Source organism: Grus americana, chromosome 6, assembly GCF_028858705.1.
Source record: "Grus americana isolate bGruAme1 chromosome 6, bGruAme1.mat, whole genome shotgun sequence".
NCBI lineage: Eukaryota > Metazoa > Chordata > Aves > Gruiformes > Gruidae > Grus > Grus americana.
In genome coordinates, this window is record NC_072857.1 from 19379955 (window position 1) to 19407671 (window position 27717).

General features: G+C 36.9%; 1 protein-coding gene across 4 annotated transcripts in view; it reads left to right on the top strand.

Moving 5' to 3' along the window:
* SLC4A10 (solute carrier family 4 member 10) overlaps positions 1-27717 on the top strand; it is a 161683-nt gene extending 133966 nt beyond the window's left edge. For all 4 annotated transcript variants that reach the window (XM_054830215.1, XM_054830216.1, XM_054830214.1 and 1 more), the window contains exons 15-25: positions 7876-7981; positions 10845-11006; positions 11253-11366; positions 11862-12023; positions 14846-15097; positions 16384-16452; positions 18283-18456; positions 19101-19223; positions 22577-22644; positions 23944-24060; positions 27692-27717. In XM_054830215.1, coding sequence (XP_054686190.1) covers positions 7876-7981; positions 10845-11006; positions 11253-11366; positions 11862-12023; positions 14846-15097; positions 16384-16452; positions 18283-18456; positions 19101-19223; positions 22577-22644; positions 23944-24060; positions 27692-27695 — 1351 coding nt within the window. In that variant the 3' untranslated portion in view covers positions 27696-27717. The remainder of the gene's footprint in view (positions 1-7875; positions 7982-10844; positions 11007-11252; positions 11367-11861; positions 12024-14845; positions 15098-16383; positions 16453-18282; positions 18457-19100; positions 19224-22576; positions 22645-23943; positions 24061-27691) is intronic.

The window sequence follows — 27717 nt, forward strand, 5'->3', positions numbered from 1 at the left end:
TGAAATATTGGCCCTAATTGTCAGGTGATCTGCTTGCAGGCAAATCCATTCAGCATTCATATGTAACTTTTTCTTAAAACAGCATCTTTGTGATATGGACGATAAAGAATAAGGCATTTAAGAGCTAAATCAAAAGAAGCACAAAGACAATCCGATTTTCAGTGTGCTACTTTGCTGCATTTTTTTTCTTTTTAAACTGCATTATTTTGAAGGAATTTAAACATGATAGCGGCATTGTTTATTAAATAAAATACACATACTTTTTGATCTGGGCTTTTCTTTCTTTCTTTCTCTTTCTTTTTCTTCCTGTGACCTTTTTGTATTTGTCATGCCATTAGCATTTGTAGGTTGGCATAGCAACTCTTTTATTTCTGCATTCTCCTCCTCCTGCTTTTTCCTGTAGCAAATATATCTCCAGTTAGTGAATCCTGTCTGGAACACTGATGCACATCAGTTTTAATGTGTATATTAAATATTAGGATATCATTTTTGCTAGGAAAGGAGGGCCCTACAACTGAGTGGATTAAAAATAGAGGTTCTCAAAAGGAAAACAAAATAAGCCATTGTGGATGAAAGGAACGTGATTTAGAAAGCAATCCAGTATTCTTTAAAATACAAGCATTTTAAGATAGTTATCTTAGAATACTGAAGATCAATTATTTCTCAGTGTGAGGTTGCTTAGATCGTGGGACTTCATATACCTTTTGTTTTTTATTAATTCTTTTCTCAGAGTGATGAATTCATGCTGGTTTTAATAATTCTTTACCAGAAGTTACTCAATTATTAACAGATTACATTGAATAATTTTAAAGTGATTTCTTGGCATAGTAATATGCATATTGCAATCTGTCTTAGTATTGACATGCACTTAAGCATTAGGAGTAGAAAATCCCACTCTGATGTAATTAAGAAGCCAAGATCATGTCAATCTCCGTATTTTTGCAGGTTATAGAAACCATTGCTTCTAGAAGGCATTGTGAAGATTAGTTTTGTGCATACCACTGTTTGCACAAGCAAGTTTTAAATCTTTCATTATCTATATAACTTAATCTAAATACATTATTATTGAATGCAAATTGTGGTGTTTTATGCCCTGTATTCCTTAAGCTGCAGGACGAGTCAGTGATGATCAGCACAGAATTTCTCATTAGGATCTCAGGCATGTAACTGAATTCCAATTCCTGTAATGATTTATTTGAACTTAGATAAGAACATACATTTTCTTTTCCCCTTCTTTATAGTTTCTTTTTTCTCTACAATTAAGTAACTGCGCCATATCCTGTGTGTCTTTCCTTGAGAATGTCCCTCTTCTTCCCAGAACCATGCAACTGCCATCAGTGAGTTTAACTGCTGGTTCCCTTTTGCTTCTTGACAAACCCTGGAAACCATAAATGATTTTTCTTTATTTCATTTATTCTATGTCTGCCCGACCCAATTGACTCATTTTTCTCTTTCTCCCTCTTTTGAGCCCAGGGAGTGCCCACCTTGTTTCATTCTTTCATACTACTCATCCCCTCCACTTTGGAAACAGATCTCCTTGTTAAGCAATTCTCCACAACATTCAGTTTGTAGTTGATAGCTGGTCTACACAATGCCTTTAAAATCCAGAAAGGCTTACATAAAATTCTTGGGTGGTTTTGTTACAGTACATTTATGTGTCTTGATACATTACACCTGAACAATCGAAACTTAAGCTGACCATATAGAATTATAATATATTATAGTATATTATTTCTGAATGAGCATTACACTGAATCTCTTCTCCTATGGTTTTTTAATTTTGGAAGCGGGTTGAAGCAACATCCTAGAACTATTTCTCAGTGAAAGCTTTCAGATGAATTGTCAATATCCCACATAATTACACTACTTTCTGCACATTAACTTCAATGTATAGCAGTTACTTACTGTAGTACTGCTAAGAATGCATGGACTGCATACTGCACCAGGCAGACAATAAAGACCAACCTTTATAAATGACAGTCAAGGTTAACGAAACTATAGTGTGATTATAAATCTGTTTTTTAGACTTTCCCCGTGACAGAACAATGTTCTCCTCCTGATGTGCTATCCAGAGAAATCTGATTCTTTGAGATTTCTTCACTTCAGCATCAGTTTGCCCTCCCCCCCGCCCCGATTTATCTCTGTGTGTATGTGTGTAATTGTTGTGCTGCTGAGTGCATTGTCTAGATACTTTTAGAGGCTTTTCTGTTTTCCTCCTCAACTTCACCAACTAAACTATATAGACTTTCAACTTTAGAGAATATACGTGGATGCCTGCTGATGTTCATGATTGTCAGAGATGGGCTATTTAACTTAATGACTCAATGGTCTAATTCAGGATGGCAGATCTCATGAATAAATGAAGAAAATATCTTGTCTTGCCATGACAGCTGTGCCTTGAAAGGATTTCATGATACTGAGAATAGAACTTAACTGACAAGTCCTTTTCCCATCAGTATTAATTAGTTTGTTTCCAGTCTCTTTTCCATTGAGACTTTGATTTCATCGTTACGAATGTTGACATGAGAATAAATATGGTAAATATAATGCCAGGCACATACAGGTGTTGTAGGTATGGGACAGCAGAGAAGTTGTCGTCTATGATATTGTTGATGTTCCCTTCCCATAGCAGTTGTTACAAAAGGAGGGACTCTGCGAGTGCCCATTATTCACATGAAAATGGTGTATTTGGAGACAACCTAAACATGCATAGCATTCTGCTATTGATGTGCTTTTTCAACCTTGTAAATACAACATAAAGAATACTTATGCATATATTCTAATACCTTACTTTTAAAACAAAATCAGTGATGTTACCTTCCATTTATAGTTAGACTTGATGATCTTAAAGGTCTTTTCCAACCTTGATGATTCTATGATTCTGTACCATCTTCTTATTCTGTCTCTGTTATGTGATCAGTGCACAGCACACTCGTACAACATAATCTCTGTCTTAGGGGGAAAAACTTCCTACTCATATTACCAAATATGTGCTCTGATATTCAGTGAAACATATTGTTTAAACAAGCACATTTTGTAACTTATTTGTCATACTTGCCTGGTGGGTTTTTTTTTTCTTAATAATATAAATATTCATATTGAGCAAATCTCATTCTCTTAAGTGAGCCAGAAAGAGAATTTGCCCTTCTAGGAAGGAAAAATGGTATGTTGACTAATAATAAAGAAGCTGCAGTTGCATCTTTTATAGATCAGATCCTTAGCTAGTATAAATAGGTGTAGCTTGCAATACGTACGTGCTGGAAAAATAGGAGCTCCAAAACAGTGCCTTATGAATTGCATAAAATCATCAATAGTAAGTGCCTCCTAGTCTTGAAAACAAAAAGTTGCCTAGGGATGAACGGCCATGAAGCTTCAAAGAAGCTGCACCATTTAAGTCTGTTTCATTTACACACAAAAACACTGTTCAAGGCTCATGTTTGAAGGTCTTATACTGGCTGTAATGGCAGCAGAATGGACTAGCACCGTGCTGCATGTTTAAAGTCAAAGTCTATGTGGGGAGAAGAGTGCACAAGACAGGTTGAAGAGAAGAAAATGGTGAAGATGAGCCTAAAGAATTGGGGGGAAGAGGTGGAAATTAGAGGGATTCCCCCACCAGACCCAGCTTAATTTCAACCGAATAAATAGGCCTAGGGAATAAGTTTCTTGTTTTGCAGTAAACAGAAATTTGCAGTCAGGATCAAAGTGGTTTTAGTATAGAACCTTTCACCTGACTAGTTGTTGAGCAACATGTACAAAGGAGGGGGAAAATATTCACCAACTTTACATATAAAATAACAGGTTTCTGATTTGCTAACCCATATTCCCTTCCAGTTGTCCAAATAAAGAGGGATCGTACGGACAGTCTTTTCTGTGCTGTTAAGGATAGTAATAACTATTCGTTTTTGGGAAGCAAAGAACACTGCTAGTTGTCTGAGATGTCCTGAAGCTGCTGTGGTCAAATCCTAGCTCTGTTCTTTGAAAACAGGACAAGTTGTAGGAAAAGTTGCACACAGTGAAGTTATGATGGCTGCCTAAAATTAATGAAATTTATGAAACGGGGACTTATGAAACAAAGGCAAAAAGAGCTAGGAAAAATGTGGGGATGTTGGGAGGAGAAAGAAGGGAAGGGAGTGCCATCAGTGACCTATACTGCTGTTACAGTCAGATTGGTGCTGAAAATTTAGCTGAAGTCTTGATCCTCCTGTAAGAGGGAGAGAGGTGCAGGCTTCAGAGGATACCAGTTTGTCAGCCAGTCCTAAAATTTGTTATTTCTAATCTACCTTTCTAATCTACCTTTGTTCCCCATCCTGATTTGCCAGAGATTTCCTGAGTACCTTGGAAGATGTAAAGATGATAAAGACCCCTTGCTCTGGTTATGTTTCTTGCTAGCGGGTTCGGGCCATTATTTTTCTGTTCTCCTTTTGTCAGTTCTCACCTTATGGCAGTTCTCCTGCAGTTTCCTGAAGACTGTCTTGTCTGAAATGATTTATTAATCTACCTCAGACTTATAAGCCACTTTGTAATAGGCTGTATTACATGTTTAAATACCCTAGAAGAAAGCAAGCTCCACTGATTTTTGCCTAATTGCAAAATATGGACATTTAAAATACAGACAGGAGTGACCTATGACTGGGTATCTAGTGTCATTTTAGAACTCTTACCCTCCAGCTGCTGTGAAAACAAAGACATGAGTCACCATAGACCCTCTCATGTATGTGCCAACTCATCATGGATGTGACAGATACCATGGGGTATATAGACACCCATGTTTAGACATCTGAATGGCTCCCAGGAGATCAGAGCATCTTGCAGTAGCCAAAAGAGCAAAGATGCAAAAAAAATTGTTCTGTCATCAGTGTGATGAAATGGTATATTGTGAGATTGGCAGCAGAGATTTTTTATTTTGTTTTCACTATAGTGACACCTATGCTTTTGCCACCACAACCAATGTCAGATTCTTCCCTGCCTATATTCTAGCCATGACAAAAGCAGTTTCTTCCTAGCCATGATGAAAGAGAATCACATCAATCATTCTTTATGTTTTAGCATAACAAAGATGATTGCTGACTCCTTATCACTAAAAGGCATGGGAGTACGTTGCTAAGTTGGTACTGTATTTGGAGCTGAATATGTTTCTTAGAAAATATATTTATAGGTGTATGTATAGTCTCTTACTCATTGGTAATAGCATGAACTCCACATAGAACTCTTGTAGTGGGCAAGTGCTCAGCAATTTAAACAACTGTACAAGAACTTAAGAGCATTTGAACCTCCAAGAGGAAATACATTTTGACTTACTCCAGCCTTCTGAGAATATTTTATCAAGAAAATAGATGAGTTAGTGGTTAACAATTCAGCATATTTTACCTCTCCTGAGAGCTGACCTCTCAGAGTAAAAAATGACAATGAAAGACACTAAAAGTTTTAAAAGATTAAAGTAGAAAGCCTTATTTCACTAATGTGAGTTTCTCCTTGCAGGTCAGTTGTGTTGGGAAATAGTCATCATTGAACCAATTACATCTGTAATGAAATGTCACGTTTTGGTAGATAATCTTTCATGTTCTGGCACTGAATTGTACCTCCAGTTGTATTTTCTGGGCTGGACAGGGAGTATCTTATCTCATATTTCTATAATGCTAAGCAATTAGTGGGATGCTGGAACACAGATATACCATGATACAAACTCGCATCAAAATGTCAGCGTTGCCAAAAGACATATAATATTAAAAACAATATAATGTTATATAATGATCTTCTCAGTAGAAAGCAGGCTCTAATCTTTACAGTTCAGGCCTAATTCTGCACCCATTCAGTGACAAAAGCTGGATGCAGGGTGATTTTGGTCTGCATGGGTGGAGTTTGCATAAGTCACTTACTTGCTGATGAACAATCTGCCATCGGTAAATGCCTGTGAAACTTGGTAAAGGCCAGACTGGAATGCTGTAAAGGAGGAAGGTGGTATTGATGTAGAAATAAACGGGGTGATGATCTCATCTGAAGGTGAATTACATGAGCTGTATTAAACTATAGCTTCAATCGTCACGCTTCTGACTAAGGAAATAGAAATTTTGACATCTCTAACTTTTAAATGTAATTTTGCAGTTCGCAGCAAGTGTAGCTGTACCATGTAGTGTTGGTGACATGTGGAGTCTTCCCTTCTAGTGAGAAAGTGACTGTGATTGAACAGCCCACATCACCTTGGCCTACTGTAATCAAACCCCAAAGGGCCATCGCCCAGCGTCTGGCCAGTCTGCGATCAGCGATGGACATCAGGGGGCAGGGAGCTCCTGGGCTCACAGGAAACAGTAGTAACCCGAAATAGCCACCTCTGTATTGTTGCATGAACATCAAATACTCTCTTGCAATAACATAGACATACCGTTTGTTGACTTTATTATGCTACCGTAGCTCACTAGTAGTGATGTGCTTCATTTAACCCATTTTGTAATATTATAAGCTAGACATTGAACACGCATTCATTCTGCACTTGGGGCCTGATCCAAAGCATATTAAATGGGTTTGAAAGATCCAGTCTACTTCTATGACTTTTGGCTCAGGCCCTCTATTTTTCAGAAGGCTGTTGCCTTTTTTTTTCTTTTTTTTTTTCTTTTTGTTCATGGGCTGTGAGGGTTTTTTCTTTCTTTTATAAATAGCTGCATTTAAAATAAAAGCAAGGAGTTGCACAAAAACAACCTGCATCTCTATGTATATATTAAATGCAGCTGTTGTCACATGTATAGTATTGTAATTGAAACACAGTGGCACTGTTCTTTACTCATAATGTAGATGGTAGAATTTCTTATATAGGAAATACTACAAATCTAGATGAGAATTGTCATTTTGTGGAAAGATAAACAGACACAGAGAAAATAGATGGTGTAGCTAAGTGAATAAACTGATACATGTCTAGAACTGGAATGCAAATGTATGCTTAATGGCTCTCCACTCTATAGTCAGATGTCATCCTGTCCCCAGCTACTCTGGAAAACTATCAGGAGGAAGAGTACGGAATTTATTTGCAGCCATCATAAGCATGTTAAAATACTAGCAGGATATATAGTACTATAGATTTTTAAAGTAGGATTAATTTAAAGAGAACTGCAAAGCACACTCGACATCTTGGAACCTACAGAGTATCCTGCATATTTTGAAGGCTTTGTCAAAGAAAAAGCCTCCCACAGTTGCTTCAGAGACGTTAAAGACTTAATTTTGATTTTAAATTGCCTATTTGCAGTATTGTCCTCCCACACTGCCTCGTCACGTTTTGTATGTTAAAATACACAATTTAAAACAAAAAGCATGCTTTTAGAGCAGCTGTGGGGAAAGGAAAATGAACAGACAAAAAAGTTAACAGAGCCTTTGGTGCTGCTGATCTCGCAGAGCCCTGACAGTTGACTGGGCAGTTTGGCAGTTTTGCGTGCAAAGGTATTTTGGTAAATGGGAAGAGAGAGGGTACAGACTGTTTGAGAAATGGATCACCCTGGAACAGTCCATAGTATCTAATCCCCATGTAGAGAAGTGTTAGGTATAAGGGGATGGAACAGGATTGGTATGGTCTCAGTATTACAAACTAAGCTTGGAGGTATCAGTGGAATAGGAGCAAAATAGATGGAAACACCTCCTGTGGACAGTGGTTTAAATATCTCGCGTTACGTACTATATATGCATATGCACCTCACGGCAAATTATACTCCAGTAATAGCACTAGCTACTGAACTACAAACTGCTTCAAAGCATGCGTTTACTGAATTAATTTGAACTAAAATTATCTGGCAAAGTAGAGCACAATTTCAATATGTCATAAAGCTGATAATTTGGATTAATATCTGATACATGTTTTATTATTAAAGAAAAAATATGATTTTTTCTTTTCAGATGCAATTGTGTGGAACCAGAACATCCTAGCAATAAAACCTTACAATACTGGCAGGACTACAATATATCTGCATCTGATGTGCCATGGGGGAACCTAACTGTGTCAGTAAGTGAAATATTGGAACTTAATAAATAAATGCATAAGCATAAATAATTTTGTCTCTCATACTGCAGCAAATATATTGAGAAAACCATTTTTTTCTGGTAATATTTGTTCAAATAAAGCAGAAAATATACTTAACTGAACAAAGATTAACACCGACTTTGTAGCATTATCTCCTTTTGTAAGCATTTTGCAGCCTTTGATAGTACACATTAAAGCAAGTATGTGCATTTTGAGCCTTGCTTTGGAAACTTGACACACTAGCACAAGAGTTTGACTGAGATTAAGTCTAAACATGTCAGATGACAACGGATTTGTCCTTAATTCTGCCAGATGGCAAAACCAAAGTTCCCTTGTGTAGAAAGACTCTAGAAGTACTTATTTCCCCTAAAACATTCTTACAGCTGTTTGGGCTATAAAGGAGAGGAAGGGGAGAAATTTTGTAATGTTTTCTGTTCAGTGACCAAATTTTTCTCTTACGTAGGCCTTTAGTGTTATGTATGTCTTAGTTGTGTAATTTTTTTTCTGCAGGGGTGGTGGAACAAGCTACAGTTTGGGGCGCTTGCATGGATATGTAACTTGTTTCTAAACGATGTGCTCTTCTAGGTTTAAAGGATTTAGTACTTCAGGTTTGCTGCCTTTAAAGCAACATTTACAACTTGATTTAAATGTCATATTGAGATCAGGCCACCACTTTTTTCTCACAAATGGATCATTTCATTACACAGTCAAAGAGAATTGAGTGCAAAAGACACCAAACTGAAGGGTTCTCAAAAATGTACCTGAATTAACCCCACTGTAGGCATAACCAAATGAAGTACTTAAAAGCCAATCCAGGAGACCATCTCCAACAGATAGTGTTTTTTCTTTCAAAGGCAGGAATGCAGAAGAACTAGTGTCCTCCCATCGTGGGTTAACAAGAGCTGCCTTCCATGGCTGCTCTGTCTTTATAGCAAGGACTGCTCCTCAACTCTGTTGGTGTGGCAACAGCAGAGAGAAAGTTGAGAACTGCTGGCCTGAGGGATTCCAGCAATCCAGAATGAATATTCTCAAAATTGCAGCACACTCTAAGAGCATCTGTGCAGGGGCAGACTCCTCCTCTCACTTTCTCAGATCTCTGACAGTGTTTTTCAGAGTACATTTGCAGCTGAGGAGATTTAAAATAACAGATTTTGTTTTAACTATAAATGTAAAAAGCCTGCTGCATTATATAAAACCCTTTAAAACTTCTGTAAAAGCTTATTACCGAAACTTGAGTTTACATGGGTAGCAGTATAACTGACTGAATTTTCCCATGAGTTCCTGTAGTTGTCGAAGAAATAACTGAAATTTTTCATACTTTCATGTATTTATTTCTTGCAAGTATCATCAGGAAACTTCAATTCTCCTGTTCTAGAGAATTGCAGCAGCAGATTAGACCTAGTTGCCTATAAATATTTGCTCAGTGTCACCCCACTGTTTCTTTTACTGCTTATTTCTTCCTGTTGTTTCTTGTGTTGGATTTAAAAGTTTCAAGTTTCTGAAGATCTAGATTGACACTCTCTCTTAAAAATGACAATAGGACCAACAATTTGTTTTGCTATCTAGGACAAAATGAGCATTAGCAAAGTGTTTATTCTGGTGGTGACAAAATCCTTTTCAGTAGGTATATGATGAATGTGCTCTGCCACCATCAAGGTTTAGCTCAGGCCAGGACAAGTTTTCTATTTGATGTCCCAGAATCTTGAGAATTTCTTCTGGATTTCCTGAATTTTTTTTTCCCCACCTAAAGCCTTTATTTCATCAGTCAGGAGTGCATCATATTTATCCCAGGTTTACTGCTATACCAGTATAAAAAGGTTTGCACTCCTTTGTCTCATTGTCATCAAATAGCAACTGTGGTTTTTTTCAAGCCAGCCTTTGTTCAAAGCCAAAGTTTCCCATAACATGTCAACCTCCACAGTATTGTGGCATGAGTCTGATGAGCAAATGAACCAGTTCATTTGATTGTAAAAGATTCTGATCTGGTGCGATACTGCTGCCCGGAATCTCTGATTCTGGGTGCTGCGTTTTCTTTTTGCTTAATGTGTGGGGAGGGATTCAGGGAGGAGAAGGAAAAGATTGTGAGTCCAGAGCTTGTAGCTCACATTTTTAGAGCTATTCTATTTCCCTGCTTGTTACCTTGGAAAAAGTGTGATTTTAAACAACTAAGGATGGTATTGGAGAATTACTAGTTATGTTTTCTACTGTATTTGCATATTTGATCGTACAATATATTGGATAGAATTAGTGTTACAGATTTTGGGTTTTGCTGCATTTTATCAGATTGTGTTTTTTAAGAAAATGATAATTTGTGGAATGTGCTGCCCCCATGTGGTATTAAATGTATTGGTCCCCTTTTAGGCTAATACTGTACATTCTAAGTAGCTTTTCCTTGAATTGGTTGGCCTGTGAAGTTAAAATAAAAAATGAGTTCTTGAGGGTGCACCAGGAGCAGCCTTTCTCTTGGTAGCTTTTGAACTGCGCTTTCCTCTCTTGGAAGGAATTAGGAAGTGCAAATCTGTGTTTGTAAACAGAAAATAAATAAGTGTACTTGTTCAATGTGAAATAAATCTAGTTTTACATTAATGACTTTTTATGGTATGTCTTAGTGACTTCATCATTTAATACGTGTTAAAAAAGAGATTATTTTGAGGGCTTGAGAGTTTTCCATGCAGACTAGATACAAACATCAGGAGTTTTAATTTTTAAAAGAATAAATATCTAAAAATTATTTTAGTATTTCTAGTAATATAATCTGCTTGCAATTTAGCAAGTAACTGGAAAGAAGATATTGGTGTAAGCATGGATATTTTTCAGAACAATACTACTTTGCTCTCCCTGATAGGAATGTAAAAAGTTTCATGGAGAGTTTGTTGGACGAGCCTGTGGTCATCATGGCCCGTATGTTCCAGATGTCCTCTTCTGGTCTGTCATCTTATTCTTTTCTACAGTAACACTGTCGTCCACACTGAAGCAGTTCAAAACTAGCCGATACTTCCCAACAAAGGTGTGTGCCATTTTTTAACTCAAAAGTTGTCATTAGTCATGCGTAAACATTAATACCATCTGCATTACAAATTCAATTAACTGCTGGTGAAGTGGACACTGCATCTTTTCTCTGTTGGAAAATTGTATCAGAATAAGCATGGGTTTAGCTGCAAGCACAAAATCGCTTAAAACAGTGAAGAAAAATAAATCCTAAATCACACATTAATGTTTTAGTTAAAATTGTCATTTCTCTCATTAATTGTAGGTACGATCTGTTGTCAGCGATTTTGCTGTCTTTCTTACTATTTTGTCCATGGTTTTAATTGACTATGCCATTGGGATTCCATCACCAAAACTTCAGGTTCCAAATGCTTTTAAGGTAATTTGTTGATAAATTGCACTACCTTATTATTTTGACAAAGTAGTGTGCCGTAATGGGTTTATTGTATTTTTTCATCATCAGGGAATAGTGATACTATTCTGAATTTTTTATATTCATCAAGTACTATGCAACCTCTCTGATTAGTGGCCTGTCCTCTCCCATCAGGCCCCTTCATGCTCCTGATGTCTTCTGTGTGAGGACCAACCTGGCTGAAATTACCCAAATCCTAGACTACTGTAATGTTCTGGGGCTCCTTCCAAATTCCAAGTTCATTGTATCAAATACAACCAAGTCTCTAATACCCCAGATTATTTTATTATATGTAACCTCACTTCTTGGTATCATAGGAAATTTAGCATTTTTCTGTGCTCCTACATAGATTGATTTTAAAGGGAATCATATCTTAGTAATGTTTTTGTATGTATTCTCTGAAGTTGAAATGTAAACAATCCTTCGAGTTCTGACTGTACATGCATGACTCTGTTTTTATAGCCCACCAGAGATGATCGTGGCTGGTTTATTACTCCTTTGGGGCCTAATCCTTGGTGGACAGTGATAGCTGCTGTAATTCCAGCCCTGCTTTGTACTATCCTTATCTTTATGGACCAGCAGATCACAGCTGTCATTATCAATAGAAAAGAACATAAACTGAAGGTATTCAGTCAAACAGTTATATTTTCACTTGTCGTTTTCTGCTTCAGGTTATGTAATATACCCTCATCTACTTGAGTATGCTAATTTATTATGTGTTACATAGCACTCCTTTAAATTGTTATGCTTTTTCTCTCTTGGTCTGTGTAGTACCTGTGCTCTATGTCAGTGATTCGCTGCCTTATAGAAGTCTGTATGAAGGTGATTTCGAACAGAGATTCTGAATCAAGAAAAGTGCTATCCTATATGCTTTATTAGAAGTATGATACCTGTTCACCTAAAGAAAAAAGTCTGGAAGTTAGTAATTTCTTAAAGTACTGTAATATTAATTACCTCTTCAGATATTGACAGTGTTGTTTTAATGGATTGGATTTTGAAAAACTATTCAGGGGTTATATTGTAATATAAGATTATTTTTTTCCCTCTCTTCATCCTTCTCTGTGGTTCTACCCATCCTTTTTTTTAATGCCCTTGCTCACTTAAAGAAGGGAGGAGAATAAAACTGAGCTTTAGAGTCACAATGGGTTCTTAAAACAACATAGGACAACTTCCTGCTCTGTTCTCTAACACTTTAGTTGCCTACAGATGGAGAGAGAAAAAGGGACATCACCCCTCTGAAAAACTGTTGGGCAAAATCTAGCAGCAGGTTTCTGTACATGTATATGCAGCGAGCTTAGGCTTTTTTTGACATGCTTTTAATAAGCAGCAATCCAATCCCAAGTTGCTTTAGCAAATGCATTTGCAACCTTCACTTTGCACTGCCTCTTCTTGGATGATTGTGACATTTGATATGTTCTTTTTTTGCCCTCTTTGTCAGCCTGGCTCTTCATGTCAATCCATAGCATTGCATGTGGTTAACTTGACAGATGCAGGAATTTGCTGCCAAGCTTTGGAATGTGTTTTTTCAGCACTGGCATCTGGGAGTCAGATGGTCCTCCTGGCTGCCCCCTTGTCTTGCTGCGTTTTAGTTTTGCTGGGGTCTGGTGTAGCATCACCTGTTGCTATGCTTCCTTTTCTTCCCATATGTCAAGTTCCTCAGATCATGTATGAATGTGAGGAAATGCTCTAGGATTCTGTATGCATTAGCAGATACATTCCTCATAAATGTGTCAGAAGGTAAAAAAAGGTGTCTCTGTTAGGATTTAGAATTAAACTCTTTCTCTGAGTGCATTGTGCGTGTAACTAATATCTGTGTTTGACACATCTCTGAGTTTGTCAAGATGTGTCTTGAGATAAGACTCAGAAGCACTTTTGCGGAGTGAGGGAAGGTTGCTAGAGTTGATTCTTTTCGTTTCCTTTACTTTGTATGAATTCCCCTTTTTAAATAATGTAAGCAAATAAGATGGCATTTTCATTTCGATATGTGGCTTACATTTTCATAAACCCAGACGCTTCCCATTTTAGAAGTAAAAGTTGTCTTCAGAAAGAAATGATTTGTTTGCTTCCAACTCGTTTTCCCCTCTTTTTTTATACATCCCATAGCAAATTCTGAATAGTGCACATTTCAGCTTTTGGCAGTCTCTGTAGCAAACCCTTCCAAGTTTAGTTTAGTTACTTTTTTTATGTCAAAAAGCATTTGCATGGGTTTACAGGCAAAATTATGGTTCAACATATTCACATTGTTTGCATGAACATCACTGTTTCATCAGACCATGACATTGGATTTGTTGCCGTATTGCAAAATTTTGTGGAGATAACTAACTTACCTGATTTTTTAAAGGAAAATAGCTTGAGCTCCTGCTTGCAGCTGTGTGGTGGTCCTGGATACTTAGTAAAACTGAAAAGAAATGCCCCTCTCAGCTATGGTTAACAGATAGCTATACAACCAAGCTTGATGCAAATCATTGGTCATTTTCAAGTGCAGGTTGTATTTGCAAGTTTTAAAATGTATCTAAGATTTGGCCAAAGAGTTTTATCCACTACTACAAAAGCAAAGCAATGTCCTCCTGTTGATAAATTTACGGTGTATTTGACTACTACGTATATGATCCAAACCCAAAGGTTTTGTACTGACTTCTCATATCAATATTTATGACACTACTTTTAACTATTGAATAGGAAAACCAGTAAAACAATACCTGATGATGAATATTATTTTATAGTTTAATTTAATGTTAATTATAATCTTAATAGTTTAAATATAAAATTAATAAATATAGACTTAATTATGGTTTAATTCATCTTAATTTCTAGCTATCTGTTCTTAGATAAGATGAAAGTACATTAGTGAAAACTTACTACTATCATGTGCTTACCATCTATAAAAATGTTAAAAGGATCAGTGTGTTTTTATGGCACTTTAGAGCATAAACTGACTTTGCAAATGTTAACTTCAGAATTTTTGTGTAGGAAAGAACTAAAATACATATTTTTCTGCCTCCTGTGTAAGGATGGATGGAGCATCTATTAAGATTAGTGTAGTAGAAAAATGGCAGTGCAGCTGGATGTTCTGCTTACCTTTATCCACAGAAGAGATTTAGTTAAAACAGAAAATGTATGTATTTTACATTGTCTTACTAGTATGTCTTTTGTAAGCAGGAAAGGTATTTGGTGCCCATTGTAAAGTGGATTTGTGATACGTACACTTAACTCATAACTGGAGTCTAATAACATTAAGCATTTCTTGTGAACTAGTAGGAATTCCCCTTAGATAACCAGTTTGCCATCACCACTGACCCAACCTGGATAACACAGAAGAAAGCTATTTTTTCCTACAAGTCACATATTTTTTAATTGTCTGTTCATTAGGAATGCCTACCGGGAGTGTTCTCCTTAATTCAGATGTCATTTTATATCTTCTTGCTGTCATTACTTTTTTTTAACAGAAAGGATGTGGATACCACCTCGACCTGCTCATGGTGGCAGTCATGCTTGGAGTGTGCTCTATTATGGGATTGCCGTGGTTTGTTGCAGCCACTGTCCTCTCTATTTCCCATGTGAATAGCTTAAAACTGGAATCGGAGTGCTCCGCTCCAGGGGAGCAGCCAAAATTTCTTGGAATCCGGGAGCAAAGAGTCACAGGGCTCATGATTTTTATCCTTATGGGCTCATCTGTCTTCTTGACAAGTATTCTGAAGGTAATTTGGGGAAGTAAGGAAAAGCTAAAGAATACTGCGCTGCACTGAACTTTACACTGTTGTTACCGTATTATTTAATGTGTGCCCTTTGCAGGCACATTACTAACTAGCGTAATCTTATACAATGATAATCTAAAGTGGAATTCCAGTTCTGCATAGTACAATGGCTAGGGGCATCAAACATTTTGAAAACAAAAACCTTGTTACGAAAATCTGGCCCGACTGAAGTCAGAGGGAATTCTGCCATTGACCTGTAGTATATGAAGATTCACCCTTTGTCTATACTTTGAAACAAGTATATCATGAAACAAGTCCTACCAATAAGTACGTTTATTTAGAAAATTTAGAAAATTTAAAAAACATTTTTGGATAATTTAAAAATATTTTCACAGTTGTGAGACAAGTTCTTTGGTTCATTTCTTGGAAATGAACATGACAATTCACTCATGCTGCCTGCATACTCAACACAGCTCACCAGTGTCCTGAAACTGGTGTCTAGTTATATGCCTATATAATACTATTTATATACATAATAGTTACTGTTTTTAAGAATTATCTAGCCTCTGTGAAATCAGTGAGAGTTTTGCCACTGGTTCCTTAAAACCAGAATATAGACTTGCATGTTGTCACAGTGAAGGCAATAAGCCCTTAGAACTTGTATTTCTCAATAATGTTTTAAGTATATCATAAAATCTTCACTTTGAAAACACACAGAACATGTGTTACATGTATTTAGTATTTTAAAAAGATACTTTTGTATGGAAATATTCCTTTACCCATACACTGTATACTGAGAGCCTGAACATTTAAAATAGTCCCTTACAAAATCATTCCATAAAAGTAATTTACCCATTTTTAAATGCTTATGGCACAGAACATTTCTTCTAGCAGTATGAAGTATTTTGTGTGTGTCTTGAACATTTTTCTTAGGATTATAGCTTTACTATTCAGATGCTCTCCTGAGCAGTCTTTTAAGTAAAGTATTTAAGTATGTATTAAACACTTTCATTTTTCACATAGTTCTGTTAATTTTATTAATAGTGAATAAAGTATATTACAATAAGTGGCCATGAAAGGAAAATAAAACTATTGACCCAGATTCTTCTTTTGCTTTATACTCAGAGAAACAGTATTAATTTGTAATTGAGCGACTCTGAATTTACAACTTGTCTGATTAATGCAGGCATATGGCACTTTGAATTTCAACTATTTAGAATGTCTTTCTAGAAGCATTAAAATTGAATGGTATTTAATATGCTTTTCCCTTTCTCTACTTGTTTGTGCAGTTTATTCCTATGCCAGTACTTTATGGAGTATTTCTTTACATGGGTGCTTCATCTCTAAAGGGAATTCAGGTAAAATGGGTTTATGAAGAGTGTATTACTGATGATGCTTTTGATAAATATATATCCTTATTATATTATTCTGTTATCTTTTGAGTATAATCTTAAAGGAATGTTGCCAGTCTTAAATTCTTGAAAGTGACTCACTTAAAAAGGAAAATGGATTATCTCTAAATAGAGTATTCCCTTTAGATAATGTGCCCCAATTTTTCATTTTTTAGGTGGTGATTTTTCTGTTCTCCCTTGTTATCAAGGGAATTTTGGCTAAGCCTAAAAACTGAGTAACAACTATCAGGATCTCTCCCCTGCCTCCCCGTTGACTTGCTTGCTTGCTGTCTTTTCAGTACTCTTGATCTTGAACTTTGCCTATATGAAGCTTTTGACTAACTTGCCCTAAAACTAACAGAGGTGAGATTTTGAAGACATTTCCTGTGCAAATAAATGCCCCAGGCCAGGAAGTCCCATGCTACTTAATTTCTGGTCTTGGGACAAAGGGCAAGTCTAGTGGAAGGGCAGCATTCCTGCAGTGCCCTTAAGCAGGAGCCCCTGGCGGAAGCCAGGCACTCCAGCATTCGGATCAGGGCTGGTAATGGTATCCTATGTACCATTTCTCCTGGACGACTGCAGCGGTAAACAGCATGGTGTCAAATCTTTTATCCCATCTTACACTCCAATTTTCAAGTGTGCCTTTGTTTGTTATCAAAAGTTGAGGTATTGATACACCTTCCAAGACAACTGAGAAAGAACAATCACGTGACGAAAACATGAATTATACAGTGCAAAAGGTTGTCAAATACAAAGAGCAAAGAAAATGCCTCATTGTTTTTCTTTATATTTAAATTTTTGATTGCGAGTGAAAAATGTCTTTTTTTTACCATGCTATTATTTACGGGCAACGATGGCAACATCTCTTGTTTTTTGGCTGGCTTTTTCTATTCAGATACTCTTCTTTTATAACTTTGCCTAGTTCTTATCATTTGAGTTGATATTCTAAGAAGTGTAGTTTGGCTTTCACTGAGGTTTAGATAATTTCAACTTAATATGGTTCAGCTGTTTCTCAGAACAAGGGTATGAGAAAGTACACTATTGAGGAGTGTTTTTAAGGCATGCTAAAATCTGGCTATCTTTACTTGGAAAAGTTATAGCATCTCCCTCCTCCAAGCTGGGACAAGGAATTGAGATTTGATAAGATGGTTTTTGTGGGAGGATGTGCTTTTTGCTGTTTCTGTGAAAAAGAAATCTGTTCAAATCTGGCCAAATTATAAGCCTTTAAAAAAATGCAGTTTGCACATGCTCACTAAAAATTCCTGAAACTTGAAATTCCTGAAGACTCTGTGAATATAGCATGGATCATCCATGCAGGGAGAAATGGTGCATCACCATCATCACTGTGCCATAGCAACTGACACAGAGTCTCAGGTCAGTGTGGAGCCAAATAGGTCTGAAAAACAAGAACCTCTCATATCCATTCCTAACAGCATGGCAGTTGGCTTTCTGGCATTCTTTTGGTTTTTTGTTCCTGGTTTTGTCAAGAAAGTGCAAAAGAAAACAGAAGTATGACTAACCAAATAATTAAACTTTACTTAAATAATATGATTCTCATTCTTACTGTGGTGGCTCAACTGGAGAGAAGATGAGTCCTTTACCACCATTGGACTAGTATCGATTCATGGCTCGTGATTATAATTGAGGTAGTTCTTTTCTGTGCTCCTGAACTTCTGCACAGTTTTTGCTTTTAGAATAACTAGCCAGATGCTTAGGATACTTAGGCAGTGTGTGAATGTCAGCATAGATGATCCTACAGCTCATTTTGATGCAAATGTTTTAAAATTTCTCTTTCAGCTTTTTGACAGGATAAAGTTATTCTGGATGCCTGCAAAGCATCAGCCAGACTTCATTTATCTGAGGCATGTTCCTCTTAGAAAGGTCCATCTCTTCACTGTAATTCAGCTGAGTTGTCTTGTGCTGCTGTGGATTATAAAGGTTTCAAGAGCTGCCATTGTCTTTCCTATGATGGTATGAAATATTTTTTATTTCCTCTCAAAATCCCTTTTCTTTCCACTTGTGGATAATTATTATTGAAGAAAAAATTAACTGTGGGCAGGTAATGATAATATTGCTTTGATTCAATATTGAAGGACAATTTGTACAGTATTAAGTAAGGAAAAATATAACCTCTAGTTTGAGTCTAGGTTGCACTCTGTTTATATATGTGGATAGCCCAACTGTATATTCTCTTAGGGAAAATTCTTCTCTTAAAATAAAAATTACTAAAATTTATCTGATGTTTTTATTTAAGGGGTAGTGCTTAATCATTTTACAGAAAGAACATTGCCTCGTTAAGGAAGATTGTTCATGGCACTGAGGAACTTGACTGATAGTTCTGTGTCTTGCTGGAAATAAAAGAAAAATCTATTATACTGCTTTAAATGATCTCTCTCTGATTATTTCAGTAATTGAAAATAAAAGACCTCAGTGATTGTTAAATGCTTCAAGCCATACTTCATCTGAACAAAGGAAGACCAGCTGTTGGCCTGTCCAAATTAAAGGATAAAATTCTAGCTGTAAACTGTGGTCACTTTTGAAAGTATTCCTCTACAAGTGTATTTGTCAGTTTTACTAGTTTAATTTCCTAATTTTTTGAATTAATATCTTTACAGGTCCTAGCTTTAGTATTTGTCCGAAAGCTCATGGATTTCTTTTTTACTAAGCGGGAGCTCAGTTGGTTAGATGATTTGATGCCAGAGAGCAAGAAAAAGAAACTGGAAGATGCTGAGAAAGAGGTGGGTCATGGTTTCAGGTTGGTCTTTTTTTTGTATGTAGCACTTCATCAATTTCTCCTTCAGACATTTAGAGAAAATTCTGTAAATAAGGCATATTCCATGCAACAGGCAGACTTGTCAACAGTGTCCAAAGTGTAATACTGTCATATTTTACATAAGTCCTTTTAAGGTTACAAATCTAATAGGCTTAGGTGGGGATGTCTGTTAGATATAGATTCTTATGCTACCATACTGTCATATACCATAGTATCTCCTGAGACCTGCTGAGATGACGTGCGGGGATGAACCTGTGTCTGTAGGAAAGCCCTCAGATGCCTGGGGCGCTTCGCTGCATTGGGACTGGTCTCGTCCCTGCTGGAGAAGCTGAGGAGAGCACGGCAGAATTTAAGGGGCATAGCATATCCCAGCTACATCTGAGCCATACGTGGGTCACACGCCATCACCCTGTGCCCTCTCCGCTTAACAGTGTCATAACCCTGCGCAGTATCCCTATTACACTCGGCCAGCATTTTCCTTCTGCTACTGCAGAAACAATTTACTTCCAGTTTCTAATGAAAAAGTCAGCAACGCTGCTTACCCCTGTTAACCAAATCTCAGACTTTCACTTACAGCCTGTGGCACTACTACCCAGTTGACTGTTTCAGATCTGGACTCGTCTCCTTTCAAAGAATATGCATGTCAGATCATTTCTTATAAACGTGATATAGAACAGATTCTTATACATTTCCATTCAGAATTTTCCTGTATTTTGACAGTGACACACTGATCTTTCTGAGTGTAGATCTCTAACCAGTTTTTCATCTGTTTGATAGTGTTTTCATCCAGCTGCTGCTTCATGAATGGCCTGTTTGAATATCATATAAACCTGTGGGAATATAGAGTAACTTTATGCGTAAGGGACAAAGACCTCTGTCCCTGGTATCAGCCACCTGATCAATGTCAACCGTTAGGAAACATCAGTACTGGGCCCAAATAAATGAGGGACAAGTCTCAATGGAGAAGCACTAACTGCAGGAGCAGTTGGTGCCAGGTTATTTTAAATGGGAGTCGTGTGTCCTGTGCCAGCACTTTTGATTAGCAGCATGGTGTGAGGCTGTGGTGGCAGCGAGAGGTGAAGGTGCAGAAGATGCCATGTGGTCGTGGCAAACTGTGGTCACTTCTGGCAGGAGTGCTCTGGGGACAGTTGTGCATGTGACCTCTAAGATGCCCTGAAGTCCTCTGCCAAAGCCTGGGACCTGTGAGACATAGCCTTTTGGTGGTACAAGGGTACTGCAAAAACTAGACAATTGGAATGGATAAATCAGCAATTTATCCCTAGGGATGCTCTGAGATGTGATCTGAGACCAGTGAAATAGTGTGTGTAAGGATTCCTATTGGTAAGTCTATTTCAGAAACAGGACACGAGCTAATAATTTGCACATGTAACTATGAAAACTAGATTTCTCTGCTTTTAGGATCCTTCTGTGACCTTTGACAACTCACTGCCTTACTTGTAACCTGGAGAACTATAACTTTGCTTTCTTTGACATATTCAACATACTTTCATAGAATATGTTTTGGGGAAAAAGTTTTACTGAGGTGATAAACATCATGATGATGATTTACTATTTAGCATGTGCCTGCAAAACTACCAGGCTGCGATTAAAATACGTGAGTCATTGTTTTCCCCCTTGAATCCAAGCAGACCAGAGAGTTGTTTCACCACAGTATCTGTTGTCACCACAATTCAGAGTAACCAAAAGTAACCAAGGTAGCTCTTTGCTTGTGGGTCTGGTTATTGGAAAGAATGCCTTGTTATCCTCATGTTTTCGTTGTATGTCACTTTCCTTCCCATGCTTGATAGAAAGGCATCAGAAAACAAAACTGGGAAAATCTACTGGTGTTACTTTATTTCATTCACTGTCTATTTTGAGAGGTTATTTTTACATATTTTGGCATTTCTAAATATTTGGAGCTATTATTAAAACTGTTCAACTGTCAAAAACTTATGAAGCTGTGAAGCCTGGAAATGACAAAATTAACTAGTAATAAAACTTCTGACATGTAGCCTAAGGAATTAATTGGAGAGTTGCTATCACACGGCTTTTAAAAATAGAAGTATCCTACCCACAAGAATATTCAGAAATATAGTTGACAAGATCTGAAACTTATTTGATTGGATCCTAATTTCATCACTTTAGTTGTTTTTATATTTTTAGGCCATGTCTTTCCAAGGCTTTGTACATTTATAGTGGATATTATATATGCCTTCTTCTCACAGACCTCCATTGGAAGCCACTTGATGTTAATCAATTAAGTCTCTCTGAGACAGGAATGAACAAAGTGACTTCTCCCATTTGGAGAAAAAAATATTTTGACTTTTAAAATAGTTGTAATAGTAAAACATAGAAGAAACAAATTTCTGTGCAGAGAGGACTTGAATTCTACTATTTTGGAAAATTGTACTGGCTCTTGCAGCTAATACCAACTTATCAATGTGTATGATGCATGTGGGGTTTTGGGTGATCTGCCAGAAAACGGTAAGCTTCTCTTTTTGGGAGAGCCAACTCACACTTTCAAACAGGCATCAGGATAAACTGTTACAAAGCCTTCTAACAAAGGGAATAAAGACATGGAGGTCTCTGGGTGTCTGTTATGCTCACACACACGCAGCACAGCAGTTTAGGGTAGGATTTATGGTTACGTTCATGTGAAGGCACGTTAACCTCCTGCCTCTATCAGCCTTGAGAATCATCCCGTGAAGCCTTGAGCTGACATCTAACAGATACTTGTTTTCCTTTGTTCTTGCAGGCAGGATATGGTGCTTGAGGGGTGGTTTTTTGTTCTCCCGTCCCCCTAAGATAGATTTTCTAAATTTGTAAATATTTGACAAAAAGATTTTTGGTAGATACGTATCCTAGTTCACTTCCTATTACTCACAGAAGTTTCTTCTCTGTTCAAGTGAAAATTAATTTTGGTGTCTTGTTTCACTACCTTTCACTGCAATAAAACTGTTTCAGTCTGCATGTGCAGACTTAAATTTGGCTTCCTGATTTTTGCATATTAACATTGCAATGTATATATCCTGTTACATGTCATATTTAAAATTCACCATACAGTTGCTCACTCAGTGTTACTAATTTTTCTTTTTCTTTATTGTTACATGTCTCCTCTATTTGGCATTGAAAAATAACATGAAGATACATCTTTTAAAACAGAGGATTTTAAATGTCAAATATTTAAATTAAGAGAGTTCAAAAGTATCTTTAAGAACTTCAAATAAATACTTACAGGGGGAAAAAGGATTAAAGTATATAAATTTCACTTTTCACACCATCGTATCCTGTCTCAATGTCTAAATTCCTTCCTTCTAGGAAGAGCAAAGTATGTTAGCAATGGAAGAGGAAGGGACTGTGCAGTTACCACTAGAAGGACATTACAGGTAAAATATACCTTTCCTCTTTTAGGTGAGTTACAATTAAACAAATAAAATAAACATGCCACAATATTTATTCTTAATGCTTACTGAATGTCAGGAAGATGTTTGGTAGTACAGACTAGTAAACTGGACCATATACTGCAGCATTTAACAAGCTCAGCCCTTTTCTAGTCTCTTTCCACGTGGTCTCTCAGTCCCTAGGAAAAGGCCACATTAGCTGAAGTTTTCCCTTGGGCACGACTGCAGGATCAGGCTGTTCATAATAAACCTTGGCTTCTGCATGCATGGTGCGAAAGGAAGATGTAGAGCAGGTCAAACCCTTCATCCTGATGCCAGCAGGAAGCCAGGAACGGTTTTGAACACACCTCAGAAAAACTCAGTTCTTACAGTATTACATCTTAAAACATTCTAATTAAGATTCCATCTATGTGAGATAAGAAGTGAATCAAGAGCTGTCCAAGGTAGATAAGGCGTAATGCAGGCTTGACACAACTGAAAAAGCACGAAACCCTATGTTATAGGTAGTAATAATACATGTGGCCAGCCCATAAGGACTCTCATTTACAGTTTTCAGAAAGTTAGTTCTTAATAAAGATTTGAAATATCTGCTGATAGTATCCTCTGCATTAATGCTGAGTACATAGGAACGCCATCTCAGAGCGGCCTCCTCTTATATTTTAACATGCAGTTACCCTCGTGTCTCCTAAGGCAAATAACTGTGTCTCTGAAAAATCCCAACCTGTTTCTTACTTTTGATTCCACACTTCTAATGGTCTGTTTTTTTCTTCTTTTGTCCATACCTTTTTGTTCTATTTTATATTAGCAATGCTTAGCTTAAAAATAAATAAATCTTTGACTTTTGTCAAGGTTTTTGATTGCTTTCAAAATTGTTTTAAAAGCAGGTAGACTTTCAGAGAATAAGTACTTTAAGAACTATTAGGAGTTCTTAGGATTCTTATTTAATCCAACTATGCCACTGGCATGCTGTGAGATCTTGGGGCAGTATTTAATTTCACAGTTCCTAATTTTTCTCTGTTAGTTGGAAGTGAAAGGATATATTTTATTGATATTACTGTGGTTAACTGCTATTGGAGGAGGAAAATACTAAAAAAATGCTAAGATGTTTTAAGAGAATACTGAAGTCATTGTTCAGGACTTTTGAAGTTTAACATAATTTCGTAACTTACATTGCACTTATTTATTGTCATCACTATCAGTTTTCAAGGAGTTTTGTAGAGTTAATAAGTTACAAAGACTGATTGCTTATTGGTTTATTGTGTATTTACTTTTACTCTTGCCTAGAGATGACCCATCTGTGATAAACATTTCTGATGAAATGGCAAAAACTGCTGTGTGGAAGACATTGTTGATATCCTCAGAGAATGCAAAAGATAAGGAGTCAAGCTTTCCTTCTAAAAGGTTTTAATTTTTTTTTACTGCATATTATACTTTACATATAGATGTCAAACCAATATTAGGATATTTTGCTAGGGATTAGAAAAATTTCTAGCATCTTGCAGTTTTATTTCTTGAGGTTTCCTTTTATTTATGCCCAGTCATCATATTCTGAGCTCAAAACACAAATTCACTATGTATATTTATTTAAAAAAAATCACAAATATTTGCATGTTACTTAGTTATGCTAGAGTGGAAAATGAAGTTGAGCATGCCTGATGCTTGTGTAATGAACCACCAACCTACACCTGGATATTGCACAACAGCTGTTGTGTTTGTTCTGCTTGCTTTTATTCTTTCCTATTGAAAAAAGAAGTGGTCATCACTGCTCTGGAAATACCTATATGAAGAGCCCAGTACTCTGACTGTGATCTACTAATATTTGGAGCGAATATAATTTTAAGATTGCATCACTTATTTTCATTTTTCTGCCTACTTCACTTATATTCAAAACAATTAAATACTTTTAAATTTTAGGCCAGACAAATGTAAAATGAAGCAACGATGTTTCATCTGTGCTACAGAGTTATTATGGGAATAAGAAAATATTAAATACAAGCACACTGTGATTGTAAGAGAGATTTTCCTCTGTTTCCACAAATTTAACTATTTTATACTTAATCGTTTCATACCACATTTTTGTCATAAGCACCCTTTCCTAATCATTCTAGAAGCTGAGTCCCCAAAGGTAAGACCCTGGCCCCTACCTTTTCCTTGATTGTATCTTCCAATTCAAAGTTGTGCCACCTAGGAACCCCAATGACTTGACGTTGTGTTATTTTGGGGGAGACAGAATGAAAGGAAATTTCAAAAAGGAATGTAAAATGTCTTCATCAAAGTCCTTAATATTAAAATTTCAAAATTTTTGTGTATTAAAAAAAGATGTAATGTATTTAAATGTTAAATTGAATTTATTCCTAGATTTTTTCATGCTTTGACTTTTTTTAAAATATAAAATTATATTCTGCCCATTTCTAAATCTAGTTTTCAAAACAAGCTCCATGTTTGAAACAGCTAGTCATTGTCTTATGGTGAAAAGATGCAGTAGGAGAAAAAATTTTGTAGTGAAATACATTTTTTAATTTTGTCACCCCAAAATGGCATGCTGCCTTTCAGTGTTGTACCTTTCCCTAAACAGCATAAACAAGATGAACAGCTGATTACCAGCGAATCTTCATTTCAAACACCCATGGTGCAGCCCACTGAAGCGATCATTTCAATGCCATTTCACTGACAGTCAAAATAGCAGTGTAGTTCTGATTTGCCTTCCACCCTACACATCAGCTGATTCTGTCACAGTGAAATCGGCATGGTGCCTGGGGGAAGGATGAATAGGAGGGTTTTCTTACCTTACGTGCCTCTGGTGGCCAGGCTGTGAAAGCCTGGAGAAAGAGAAAGAACTGATGTGCCACATTCACAGCCACGGGGTATGCAGCAGTTGTGAGTCTTCTGGTGGCTGTTGCTTTCTTTGTTGGTATGATAGTTTATGTAAACATGTGCTGGTTTTACCTGAAATTTTCAAAGATCATTTGAGCAAAGAGCATCCACATAGACTGTGGCTCAGACAGCACTGGTAAAAGATGATTTGGCCTTTTCACTGCAGTAAAACAGAAACGCTAATGAGCTCCTTTTCAATCTGTTCTTGTATCTTTGCTCATGAAAACAAAGAGGTGAAAAGGAACTGAGACATCCCAAGTTTTATGGGTTTAGGCATGAGTGCCCTGTTGTAAAGGAACAGCCTCTTAAAGACTTTGAAACCTGCTTTTTCATGTGCCCTAGCTTGTCTTAGATTCCCAGACAGAAGTAGATTCAAAGAACTTTAAACCTCGAAGGCTTGCTTTCTGATCAGCAAAACCATAGACAACATTAATCTTAAATGATATTAGAGACAGAACTAGAGACACATTGTATTCCTAAATGCATCTATCATTACATGAAGATATAATTCAATCCTAGGTAAGTACTGAGAAAAAAGCAAGCTTGGAATGGTAGCAATTGTAAGGATAATTTTTGCAAATGATCAAGATCACCAGTATTACATTACACAATTCCCTTCAGTGAAGGGTGTCTTACCATAGGGGAAAGAAATCGCGCTGTTTTGAAATTAATTTTACTGATGCCTTTTGAAGTTCAATTACAGAAGTGTTTAGTACTCCTTTTCCTGTTGCCAGGTCTACTTTCTTATACTAATATCCAAAAATATTATTAAATGGGGGATAAATAAATGACGATACTGTACTACGATTCCATGTAATGCCTTTTATGTAAGGCACTGATCAATTAGCAACATAGGGTGATTTCTGGAATACGTAAGATCTGGAAGATCTTCATACTAATTAAATACTAAATTGACTTGGCCAATGAAAGACTGGCCAACAATAAACTAAGATGATCTCCAAAGAGAGATTTTAGGCAGGAAGGGTTTATACAAATGACTTCTCAGCCTGATGTGTGGATAATATCTACAATAATCTCTGTTCTGCCTCTGGCTCTGTGTAGTGTAGTGTGTGGCAGTTCTTACGTCCCAGATTCATAACAGTATTTAAGGGTCTGAAGAGGGGACGTAAATGAGATTTACTTAGTCAACTGTTGCCTAACCATACAGGCACCTGACCTTTACAGTTTTCCGACCTTGATTTTTCATTAATTAAAGTCCTAGGGACCTAAAGGTCTGCTTTTGAGCCTGTCTTGGTAGACCTGAACACCAAGGCACCTATCTGAGCCCTCTTTGGTACATGTAATTAAATACTCCTCTGTCTTTGCTTATAATATTAAGCCCTTCAGATAGATAGGAATTTCAAAACTTAGGCAGAAGATCTGACCACATACAGAAGGTAGTCCTAGCTGGTCTTCTAAACTATTGGAGAAAGAGGCACCTATTACTTTGTAGATGGTATGAGTTCCCATCTCTGCCTGAAGATAAGCAAACCCCACATCCCTAACCTTCCTTCTCAGGCTGGTTAGACGACTCCCTTGGTAGGGAGGAACAAAGCTCCAAGTCCCTTACAGATCCACCAGTTATGTGTTTTACTGGTAAAAGACTGGAATTGTCCTTTCCCCCCCCCCCCCCCCCAAATTTCTCAAGGCATTAAAGCCCACATCTGCAGGAGATGCTCAGAGATGTGAATCCTAAATAGAAGGCTTTCCTGTATCACAGAGGCACCTAAAACATGGAAATATTATAGACTGTAAGGCACACAACACATCCTCAGTGTTTGCTTTTACTAAGCACAGGTAACTCTGCCTGCTGTACTGCTGCACTTTAAATTCACCCCCCAGGAATTTGTTTGCATACCCTTTGTGTGCAGAAAGTGTAACATACCCAATTCTATCACTGTTCTACAGAAGGTGACAGATTTGGCAGTTGAAGTGGCAGAAGTTGGTATTCTTTAGCTATTTCCATTAACACCTCTGGAAGCTGCCATAGGCATAGAAGTAAGCTTTGGCTGAACTGAATTGCATCCTTAAAGCAATTTTTATGTGAAGAAAAATGTCAGATGATTGTAAAATTGTGCATGAATCGCCTTAAGAATTTGAGAATTGATCTTGCTTTTTTAAGCCTTGTGTAACTTGGCCTATTTCTCATTCATTCTAGTTAAGGAATTATTCCCATGAAACCTG